This window comes from Clarias gariepinus, chromosome 4 (genome assembly GCF_024256425.1).
Source record: "Clarias gariepinus isolate MV-2021 ecotype Netherlands chromosome 4, CGAR_prim_01v2, whole genome shotgun sequence".
NCBI lineage: Eukaryota > Metazoa > Chordata > Actinopteri > Siluriformes > Clariidae > Clarias > Clarias gariepinus.
In genome coordinates this window covers 28659877-28672576 of record NC_071103.1, presented here as the reverse complement: position 1 = coordinate 28672576, position 12700 = coordinate 28659877, and the positions used below count along the sequence as shown (strand labels likewise).

Genomic DNA, 12700 nt, shown 5'->3' with positions numbered 1-12700 from the left:
TGTAAGTGCAGTTCATCATGATTCAGCGCGAGTTTTGGTGCCATGATAACATTTCCATTTTACCACGCAAAAAAAAAAAAAACGGGAAAGAATGCGCGGTTTGAAACTCCCATGTTTATTTTCTCATTTAACTAAATCGTTAAACGTGTCAAAATAAAAGTCCATCCAGTCATGAATGATGGTTAATAATCAATGACACATTTTATACAAAAAGCAGCGAGCAGCTGGACATCGGGGCGTAGAGCCTAAGTACGACGCGTTGGCCTGGCAAGTGCAGGTCTGAGCAGGTCAAGAAGCTTCATAATATGTTGCCTTGGAAGGCGAAACTTTTTTTTAAATATCCACCTCAGGCAAAATATGAAAAGGGCTGAAATTTTGTCTAAAGGCAACATGTACATGAACCACACGGCTCCGCGGACGGCGCCGTCTTCAGTTTAGCACAACAACACGCTGTATCGCTGCCAAATTATTTGCCACCTGTTCAATATTAAAAGTGATCGCCAATTTTAATGCATTAGTCACATTATGAAATAGGCTAATTAAAAGTCACTCTACTAGTTCTGATATTAAATAAAATAAAATTCATAAACAGGTCTAAAGTATATTCCATCTTTAATACGACTTTGATAACGTGCCATAATTTGCTTCCATACGCCGCTGATTTATAAAGACTGCTGCTCAGTAGCGCCGCCTAGCGTCTTGAGCTGAAACTACGCTAAGGATGAGTTAAGGTTGGTCCTGCCCAACCTTACGAACGTGTGACTTAGCTAAGAGATACTTAGCGTTTCGGGAAATGCGCCATAACGTTAAGAGAGAGGTTAAGGTACAACTTAAGAACTACTTAGCGATAAGAAGCTTTCGAGAAACCGGGCCCAGGTTGTTATCATAGCAGCCTTCAGATTGTCCATATTGTTGGGTCACATTTTCCCATCTTCCTCTTGACAATACTCCTTGAATTCTCCATGCGGTTCAGGTCAGGCGATTTGGCTGGCCAGTAAAGCATTGTAATGTCGTGGTCACAAGGTTCTCTAAAATCTCTTGGATCTTTACCAACTTGGAAAACTTTACACTGCACTTCAAGCAACTTGGATTCTTTGCCTCTCTACTCCTTCTCAAGGGGAATTGATTTTTAAATGAAATGCAAAATTTACTTTCATCTGAACAGAGGATCTTGGCCCACTGAGCAACCGTCCTGTTCTTTTTTTTCTTAGCCCTGGTAAAACACTTCTGATGTTGTCTCTGGTTCAAGAGTGGGGTAATACTTCGAATCCAACAGTTTTAGGTTATTTCCTAAAGACATCCCTACATAGTGGCTCTTGATACACTGACTCCAGCCTCAATTCACTCCTTGTGAAGTGTCCCAAATTCTTAAATCGGCTTTTCTTAACATTCTTTTTAAGGCTGCAATTATCCCTGTTGCTTGTGCAACTTTTCCTACTAATCATTTCCCTTCCAATCAACTTTCCATGAATGTGCTTCAATATAGCACCTTTTGTGACCCTTGTGGAAGGTGTCCGTGATCATTTTCTGAACAACTGTAAAGTCAGCAGTCTTCTCTATGAATGTACCGAACTAGACAGAGAGATGTATGGAGTTCATACTGTACAAATAGTAATTTACTTAATCTGAAAAATAAATATTCCAACATTTTTAATGGATTTTTATTATCATGAGCTATAAGCTGTAATTATTGAAATAGTTAATGAAATGGTAGAAATGGTTAATTTCAAATGTAATGAACCTAGATCATAATATATAATAATTATAATAATATATTTAATATTAATATAGATTTAATTATAAGGGACAATTAACTTTTCATGATATTTTAATTGTTTTAGACTTATTGTAATGTACAGAAAATCATAAAAATCATCTGATTGCAGTATGTCAGATGTAGGGGGGGTTGCAGGCAAGTGACCGCTATAAGACCACTATAAAAGTAGACATATTGGCACTTTGGTGATCTGGAGCATTCCGTTGTGTTAACACAGTGACAAGAGGAAAAGACATAAGCAATGGTCTTAGAGAAGCAATTGTTGCTGTTCATTAATCTGGAAAGGACTGTAAAAGGGTCAGACTGTGCAATGCTTAAAAAAAAAAACCTGGAAATACATCTTAGACACTACAGGCCACACTGAGCATGTTAAATGTTAAATGAAAGTCCATGACAGCACAATTAAAAGAGGACTGAACAAGTATGGTTTGTTTGGAAGGGTGCCAGGGGAAATCCTGTTCTATAGAAGAAAAACACAAACCCACAACTGAAGTTTGCAAAATGGCATGTAAAAAAATCACAAGACTTCTGGAGCAATGTCCTATGGACAGATTAAATCAAGGTGCAGCCGTTTGGCCTTGATGCCCAGTGCCATGTTTGGCAAGAACCAAACAGCATTTCAGAAACATTTCAGCAGAAATACCCCATAACCACTGCGAAGCATAAGAGTGTAGTGGTGAAAATTTGGACTTCAGTCATTAACTTATCCATGAACTTATCTGTATACCTGAGCATTCGAAAAAACAAACATAAAAGGAAGAATTGGGTCATGCAACAGGACAATAAAGCACTGTAATAAGTCAATATCATAATGGCTAAATCAAGGTTTTGGAATGGCCTGGTCAATGCCCAGACCTCAACCCAATTGAAATGCTGTGTCAGGACCTTAAGAGAGCTGTGCATAGGCGAATGACCAAAACCCTAAATGAACTACTGTAAACCAATGTTTTACAGAGAAATGGGCGCTCCTTCACAAAGACATGAGATTCTGTCACACAGGAAACAATGTCTTCAAGTTGTTGCTGCAAAATCTGGCTGTACAAGCTATTGAATTATGGGGGTACTTAATATTGCACACATTTTAATTTTTAATTATAAAAATATATCAGTGAATAGTACTCTTCAGACCTTCAGACCCGTTGCGATCAGCTTTTATTATTTTAATGATTTTATTTAATTTATGTATAGTATAGTAATATATATATATACAATATATATATATATATATATATATATATATATATATATATATACACACACACACACTTCTCTTCATCCTTAGCACAGTAGGGAAAATCACTCTAAAATAGAATCACAATCCTTTTGTTGTTGAAAGCTCTTTTTGTACCTCTTCACCTTATTCACTTTTTATTTTGCTGTTTTCCCTAAAAGGCAGTGGAAGCCAGGATGACACAGAATGAGAAGCGCCACAGGGAGTCTACTGAGAGAGAGAGGGAGAGAGAGGGAAAGGAGAAAGTTTAAGAAAGAAGCTGCAGAATCTGTGGTGACCAGCTGCAACAGAGAAGATAGCAGAGAGCGGCTTTTAATTCTCAATCCCCACAGAGCCTTTGAAAATTACCAATCTTCTTATCACAGACGCAGGGCTGCTTATGCAAATTGTTGTAGAGTGGAACGTTTAAATGGAAAATTACTCGACAGCAGTTTTTTGCCTCCTCTCCACTCCCCCCACCTTCGCTTTGCCTCTCTCTCTTTCCACATAGAAAGCCTGTTTCCAGTCTCAGATAAGAAGATGAATTGTGCTCCGTGCTTTGAAGCGCGTCAGGATTTAAAGACTCCAAGCCCAGCTCTGGTCTAGCACTGCTGCTCTCAACCGTTTTGTAGTGAGAAGCGAATGAAAAAAGTGAAAAAGAAAAGCATTTCAAAGCATCATAAGTTCTGTGCTCCCAAACACGGGTGCTGCCTGCGGATGTCATCTTTGAAAAATATATATTTAAATAGATCTACTCAGCACTTAAATGCACTTTCCAATTTTCGTATTTATCTGTTTGTACTTCTGGTTTAATTTATAAACATTACAAAGTATTGGGGAACTGGGGAACAGCAGGGGGTATTAAAAAACTGTTTGAGGAATATAATGCCAAATAGCACTTGTGGCATTCTAAAAATACATTAAATTCCATCATGTTATCCCTTATCAGAGATGCAGGATGTATCCGCGAAGACTGAAACATGTTACTGTCTCTTAAAAAATAAAAGGAATTTGAATTCGTTGTATGTCTTTGGACACAAGTTTAGTTTGTGTCAATATACAGATTTTATTAAGATTCATGTTGCTCTTGACTAGTACACACAAGAAAAACCCTAATACACATGTGGAGAACCACAATTTATCCATACAGATACGTACTGCTTAATAATTTTAAGCGATTAATATCCTATCATGCTTTGTTGCATGTATAAAAATACTGAGCTTTTCCAATTAACCTAGATTGTGGATTAAGAGATGTGCACAGACTGCAGGAGTTTCAGTTACAAAGACTGCCCAACTGGCTGTTGTTTTAACAAGAGCATTGTCTAAGGTGTCATATGTGCATTCTATGATCTATAATATAGATGTGTAAAAAGGTCAACTTGTGGTCAGACTTTTGGACATCTAATAACTAAATGCAATTTTCTACTCTTGCGAATGCCAGTGCAGGACATGATGAGACTGTTAGATTGTCAAAAACTATTTATATCATGTTTTTATATATATATATATATATATATATATATATATATATATATATATATATATATATATATATACATATATATATATATATATATATATATATATATATATATATATATATTATCTGATTGTACACTAACAAGTATTTAATGTATTATCTATTGTTGGTCTTTATTCTTTTTTTATCAGGGGGGGCTTATACAAGCATAAAACATATGACAACCACAATATTTGGGGTCCTATACATGGAATGCAGTTATTGACTCCAGACAGTAAATCTTTGTGGGTTTTCCTACGTTTCCAAATTTGACTTCAAATCGGTGTGATCTTAACATTATAGAAAATTAAAGGGTCTTCTGACCCTGATCAAAATTTAACATACAGTAGTTGATCACTAAAATAACATGATAGCAGCTCTTAGGTCTTAAATTGGAAGATGAATTGTAATGTTTTGTAGGCACTTCCCAGGTGGTTCCTACCACTTCATATTGGTTAATAGAGTGTGAAAATGTGCATTGCTTAGTGTTGGCATGGAAGGTGTTGAGCTGTCCATACTGGAATGCTTGTAAAACCCTCTTATACAACTAAATCCAACCCTGTGCACTAAACTAATATGTGCTAATAGATATTGCATTGCATTAGTGACATTTATTAAGACAGTCTGTGCCAGGTTCACAGCTCTTATAACCAAAGACTACAAAGCCCATAAAAGAAGACGTGTTTCAGAAAATGCTAATTATTTGGTGTGCATGAAAAAGTATCCGTGCACATAAGAAAGAATCTTGTGCATTAGATGATGAGATACATCAGATATGTTTTTACACATCCAACCCTGAACAGTTAACAAGTAAATAGTATGCACTAAAAGGTAGAACATTGTGTATGTTGATGTTATGATATTATGTAAGTGTTCCACAGGTATTAAGTAAAGGGTGACAGATCTTAGACAGCTCTTAACAGTCTGATATGAGTTTGACATAATTCATACTGGAGTCTTAGGTGATTTAGAAGTATAATTATATATATTTTATAGCTAATGCATAGTATTTATAATACATAATACATTCAAGGTTATTTAATCCCTAAGACCTGGACTCTAGTGTTGTAATTTCTTATCACTGTTTTTATTTATAAGTACCTGATAACTGTGAACTATGAACTTATAATCTTTAAATGTGGTAAAGAAATGATACCAAGTGATCCTCATATGAGGATACATACATACATTACTGTACAATGATATACACATAGTGTAGTTGGGAGAAATTTGATGTCCCCATATACAGTAAGGTCAGTGTTGTATCAATGAAATTAGATTTGGGTGACCAAGAATTGTGGGCGCCCCTTAGAAGGGTTGCTTTTGCGGAATATTTTTTTTTTACTAGTGACAATCATTACCACAACAAGCCTTAATTGTGGCTATGTACTACTCAAAAAAATGTATTTAATAATGTGTGTTTCTGTAAAAATTGAAATTTTACATAGCTTCTATTAAATAAGATGTTTTCTCATAGTGTTTTAAAAATAACTAACAAATTTGTTCGTCTTACATCTCATTCTATCTCTTTTTTGTTTCTACAGAAGCAGCTGAGAAAAAGAAAATGCTACTTACTAATAGGTGGAGTTTTCATTCTAATTGTACTGATCTTCATCATTGCTATGTCAACCAGAAACTAAAAACAAACCCACAGGTAAGCCACCTGCCTTCACACCAATACACAAAATTAATATACAGTGAAACCTCGGATTATGGTTTGCGAGCGTTCCGCAAGACGAGCAAAGATTTTTAAACAATTTTGATTTGGAAAAGTTTTGGTTTACGAGCACCAAGTATCATGTATCACACATGCGCTTCTTGTTTTGACGCCGATCGTCATGTAATCACAACTGAGCCAACGTTTTTTCTCTTTCTTGCACTGCGGAATTGTGGAAATCATCTCCCCTGCTGGGTCTTAGTGCCCGTCTCTTACTGGTATAATCAACATTCGTGCACGCATATACTGCTTACCATAACACTGTGACCGTGTGTGTGTGTGTGTGTGTACAGTATGTGTGTGTGTGTGTATGTGTGTGTATGTGTGTGTGTGTAAAACATTTTATTGTGTGTTTGGGGGGTCTCACACACTCTTTCTCCATCTTGCGTGCTCGTTTAATGTGTGTGTGTGTTTGTGTGTGTGTGAAGCAGCAGGGGTGTGCTTCACACAAACACACACACACACACACACACTCTGGTCTACACAGAAACACTGCTATTTCGTAATTCTTTTCAAAGGTAAAGTGCAGGTTAATTTGTTTGTTTGGCTTACTTTACAGCAGTGATTCCATTAGTATGCGCTCACACGAGTGTCATTAGTGGTGTTTCTTGCAAATTTTTTAGACAAAACAGTCTTGCCGTTAATGTGTGTTTATGTGAAATTCAAATAAGGTTTACTGTGTAATAAAGTTTCATTAGAAGTTTAAAGAACCGTTTTCTCCCTCAGCCTCTCTTATGTGTGTGCGCGCGCGTAATTTGACACCGAGCTGGTTTATACACTCTCTTTCAGGACGGGAGGGGCGTCACACACACACACACACACACACACAGCAAGAAACACTTGAACGGAAACACTTATCTGTTGGGATTTCTTTTTACTTTTTTTAAAAGGTAAAATGCAGGTTAATTGTTATGTATAAAATTAATTATGTATAAAATGTATAAATTTTTTTAGGCTTTGGAACGAATAATTTGAGTTTCAATTATTTCTTATGAGAAAATTAAATTTGGTTTAGGAGTGTTTTGGAATACGAGCCTGCTTCCGGAATGAAATATGCTCGTAATCCAAGGGTACACTGTACTCATATGACCAATTAATTTATTATCCTATCTCTTTACGTAAATTGAAAAGTTAAGAGTGATTATGTTCTTTTATTTCTATTACTTGTTTTTTGTTAATCTAAAAAGTTGTGAACCCAAAAAGAGGAAATGTTTGTTTTCAATATGCCATTAATTATGATGAATGAAAACAGAGCTATATAATTTGCCATTTAAAAAAGAAGGAGCAATTAGCACAAATGCTACAATTAAACTCTAGACATTTAGGTAACGTGAGATAATAAATCAGAATGAAATTAAATAGTCACTTGAAAGCTTTTTTTATATATAAAGTACCTTGTGATAATATTTAAATGTATTATATTTATAATAAACAATGTGGCAGTTCCTTAAGAATTTATCTATTCAAGAGGAAAAAAAGATAGAATACACTGTATTTAAAATACAGTGGTCATTCATCAGTAATAGCGTCATGTTTATTTATTAATTTCCATGTTCCTTGCCTCATTCTACATGGGTGAGGTGAAACTTGAGACGATCATAGGACTGAGTCTATTTTCACGAGATGAAACAGGAGATGTTAATCTGTGTGGTTGATCTCCTCTCACAGCCTCCTGTGAGAGATCAGGCTGAGTGACAGTCTGGACTCCTCCAAAAATCGATCAACACACCCATTTCTTTCTCCTTTTTTAGATAGATTGCACTGCATTTCCTCTTTTTTGTTTTTTCTTTCTCTCTTACTCATTTCCACTCTATTTTTTTTTATAAATCTGTCATATTAATAATGAATACATTCATTATATTGTAGTATAAGTAAACATACTAATATAAATGATACCATAACCGATCTGGGGTGCGTTTCCCGTACAACGATGTAGCTCTTTACTTAACCACTGTTGTACGATGCAACGTTGAAGAAAATAACTAACTAGTCACGAGTGTTTTCCAAAACCATAGTACCTGTGTCGCACTTTCATCGTTAGAACCATGTTGGTTTAATCTGTCGTTCTTCTTCTTCTTCGATACTATGGCGGACTAGTGCCATAGGCACATATCGCCCCCTACTGTTAAGTGTTTTTTCTCTCTCTTCGGCTCGCATTCAACGCGCTTTCTCAATGACGTTACGTAGAAGTGCTGTAATAATGTCACGAACGCAACATTCATTATTTGTACAATAAAAAATATATAGGCATACACAGTTTAAATGTGCTCTTTTCGAATAACAAAGTCTATAACTTTTAGTTATATTTCATTTGAACTCATTTTTATTTGGTATTGATACATAAGTACAATTAAAAAAAAAGAAATTATGGGTTTTGAAAATGCTGGGATTGTGTTGTGAACACCTGTTACCTATTTTGCTCAAGATCATTTCCTATATAAGTCCCTTTACATAAAGCCATGTTTTAATGAGAGTTGATGTGAAATCAATCAAAATCTTGCTTTTCTCCAAATTAAAAAAACACAGTTACAAATTCTGACAAAAAAAAAAAAACATGGAATGAAATCGCACAAAAAAATAATGCTTCTGGAAATGGGTATGAAAGAAGCCCAGAGAAAGTCAGAAATGAGTGGAGGGACTTTGCAAGTGTGACCAAACAAACAAGTCCAGTGGTGGCCTGAAACCGAACCCCTTAAAAAGCTGCTATGTAATTGTAGTTACTGCAATTCTCCACAACATTGCAGTCAAGGAAAATGTCCCGCTTTTTGATGAGGAAGAGGGGGTCTTTCTCTCTCTCTCTCTCTCTCTCTCTATATATATATATATATATATATATATAATTTTTATTTTTTTAAACCTATGAATAGTCCATATTCTACTTCTACTTCTGGGAGCACAACAAAGATACTCACTTAAAAACTCACCTTTTCTTCGCACAAACGAAACGAAGGCTGTGTTCCAACCGGAACATAAATAATGCTTTCGTAGGGCACTTCAAAGGGAGAATAATTGCGATGGTACCGCTGTTATAGCGTTTCAAAGTAAAATTGTAATCAAAATAACCGAAAAATTAATAACCTAATATCTGAGCACCAAAGCATTAAGTTGTCCAAATCGCTCAAAGTGGTTGGGAAAAATTTTAGAAACTAATAGAGCGTAGGGTCGTTAACTGTGAATAGAACACACCCAGCCGCGGCAGGGAACTATGCTTCTAACCACAGGTCGAAGGCTGTAGTTCCAACCACGTAAGTTTGCGACGCTGTTTGCGAATGTTCGTTTGAACTATGGTTTCGAGAAACACCGAATTGTTGAACTATGTTGGTAACGACGGAACTTGCGACCATAGTTGGCTAACGATGCTTTTGGGAAACACACCCCTGATGATTATTAAATTATCTTTTAGTAGTGCAAAGAAGTGCAAACTTACAACCCCTGCACTTCCCATGCCACCAATTGCTCTCACCTACTGTACAATATGTCTTGGTCCTTCTTTATTTGCATCATTATTAATTTTTTAGCTTTTCGGTGCCTGGTTGTCTAGCTTTGGTTGTTACACTAGTTGTCAATTTTCATAATGTCCTTGTGTTGCCATGCATACGACAGTATCGCTTTATGATACCTTATTACTCTGAATACTTTAGGCCAGTTCACAGTTTATCTTTCCTGTTTTCACTCACCGATTGCTTTGTTTAAGAAAAAGCCTATTTTGTTGAAGACATTTATTTCTGAATACATATATAATTGTATGTTTAAAATCCTAAATTAATGTGTTAATTAATTTCTTGCCATATAAAGGTCTTAATGCGATTCGTGGTTAATTATTAACCGTGCAGTTTAGTTTGTTTTTTTTAATATTAACCTGCTCATTGGTTGTTCTCATCTCAGTATGTACATTGGGTTATATCCCCAAGACTGTCAGATATCATTTATTACTTGCTTACAAGGATCATATTTGTAGTGAAAATGGGATTTCATTGTAGGCACCGTGTAGTGTGTGGGGAATGAATGCAGGCAGTGTGGCAGCCTGAGCAATAATGTCTGGTACGCTGCCATCACAGGCTCTGCTGTAAGAATGGCAGAGCTAGCCAACCTGCTGTGTACAGGGAATCAGCTCCAAAAGCAGTATGGATTTATAAAGAATTAACAGCTCTGAGTCTATGTAAACACAATGCTCTCTGTTCTGTCATTAGCCTGCTTTATTGTTTATTTTACTTTTGTCATGTGTTCTCTTTCTTGGCTGTTTAACCTGTAGTTTGCTTTTGGTTAGGAGCTGCAGTCTCATCTCTCTTTTTTGGGTTGCTTGTTTGAGGACTGAGGCGGAAATAAATTTAAGCCATAAATCATATGAATATCCGAACGATAGAATAACATATAACAATAATAGCAAGTAATCTACAACATGTTTGTGGAATGTCCTGAAAGAGATAAGAACACCAAAGAAAGGATGGGAAAAAATAAAGCATAAGAACGAGGGTCTGTTCAGAGGCACAGAAAGGCAGAGGGGAAAACACAGAGCCTAATATATCAGTTTAATGAGAGTGGCAATGACAGAAATAACTGTGGAGCCGCTTCGCCTCTCAAATCAATAGCCTGGCGCTTTATGGCGCACTAAATAACGCAATAACTGCAGCCTGACACTTATTCCTGCAAATTATGTTACCAGTGCTGCCCTCACATCTTGTTTACAGAGTCATTTGGGAAAAGAGATTCTTCAATATGCATGTCAGTGCCATGCATTAACAGTAGTGTGCAGATCCATTAAAACTGCGCCAATGAGGGACAGGCGATGGCTTGCTGAGTCACTCGGGTGCTAAAAATGAACCCTTAATAGCGGGACAATTGGCTATTGCTCTTTTCATTTCTATTTCAGTGACCACAATGCAATACAGACTGCTTTGAACGTCTCTATTGGACTGTTTCGATGTTCTAAAATCTTTCACAACCTCTATGACCTAGATAGGACTGTCCCACAAAGCAAGACATTTCTGGATCCAGAATTAAGTGACCTTAGCAAATAATATGCGGTGTAAAGTTGTACACTTTTATATATACAGAGCTGTCAGGGACCTACGAGTAATAAGCAGACTAAAGACTCTGAGAGTCCATTTAATGTCTAAAGAACCACACACACACACACACACACACACACACACTCCAGCCAAGGTGTCAGCAAGCACTGGAATTTTTATTGAGCTCATATCTATTTCACACAGACACTCTTACAGACTAGACAGTATTTTATTGCTGACAAAGATGGTTTTATTCTAGGCTGAAATTAGATTGAGATGTATGCAGAGTGAAATAAGTTGAAGTTGTATTTTTCTGAGCAGTATCAGATTAGGCCTATAATAAGTAGCCTTTTGCAGATTAGCTAGAGGTGTGAGCCTGCAGAGAGCAAAACAAAAAGTCCAGTCAATCGATTGAATGGGAGTGGACATGACAGCAATAACATCCATCAGTATTATTATACAGATTTTATTTCTGTATTTTTGTCCAGCTGTCTCAAATTAGAGTGTACACATACACACACATTCTCCCAGCCCGCAAGGACAGATGCCTCTGAGCAGATGGGCACATGGCCAATATTCTTCCCTGAGTCTACCCAGTACAGGTCTGCATCACCAGGCCAAGTTTCAGTTTGACCCTTTTCCAGTTTGTGGCTGACTGCTGAGTGTGGGATTAGTGGGCCAGCATGTGTCTACACCATCTACCGTGCCTCAATCTGAGCCTGCCGTGTGGGCTGCATTCATACTGTGGAGTCAGACGCAGTCTCCGAGTGAAAAGACATCAGACAGAAGCTGCTGTGCCAAAGGGGCACGCTTCAGCAGGATACAGGGTTAAAGCCACCCTGTCAGCTAGTGTTTACCTCCAGCAGCCCTCAGGATCCTTTCAACTCTTTTTCTCATCCTCTGCTTTTATCCTCTCAGTGCGCACTAGCAGAAAAGCTGCACACTGCATCAGCAAGATGGTATTAGATGGATTTTACTGGAGCTTCTGCATAGAGTCAAGTGGTGGTTTGTTTAATCTAAAATTTATTTATTTATTTATTTATTTATTTATTTATTTTTTTTATTATTATTATTTTTTTATTTAATGACAGATGCAACATAAAAAAATGGATATAGGCAGTAACTTGCTTTGTTCCTTAACTTTCAGGTTGCTGCCTAACACGTGTAGCTACCATATCCTATTTATTTACAGTGATGCAGAAGCTGACAAGTTTTGCAGAACTAAAACCACAAGCCAGTACATTGGTTTTAAGGGTTCATATAGTACAGTATGCCTGCTTTGACCATTTTACAGATTTATTTTCTCTAATACATGAGCATTTATGCAACATCATATGCAAGACAAATATAGCACACTGCTGGGTCTGGAATACACTTGAGCAGTGGGCTTGGCCAATGCATTACAAACTTAATATTTGAACAGCTTGGAAAGAACACCTGAATATATACAAGTTGCAATTTTTCA

The 12700-nt window shown here is 36.6% G+C and overlaps 1 protein-coding gene across 1 annotated transcript in view; it reads left to right on the top strand.

Moving 5' to 3' along the window:
* The window catches only part of tsnare1 (T-SNARE Domain Containing 1), a 194530-nt gene that overhangs the window by 164266 nt on the left and 17564 nt on the right, over positions 1 to 12700 (top strand). Inside the window, exon 11 of the mRNA XM_053493954.1 lies at positions 6054 to 6163. Within this exon, the coding sequence (XP_053349929.1) occupies positions 6054 to 6149 (96 nt within the window). The 3' untranslated portion in view covers positions 6150 to 6163. The remainder of the gene's footprint in view (positions 1 to 6053; positions 6164 to 12700) is intronic.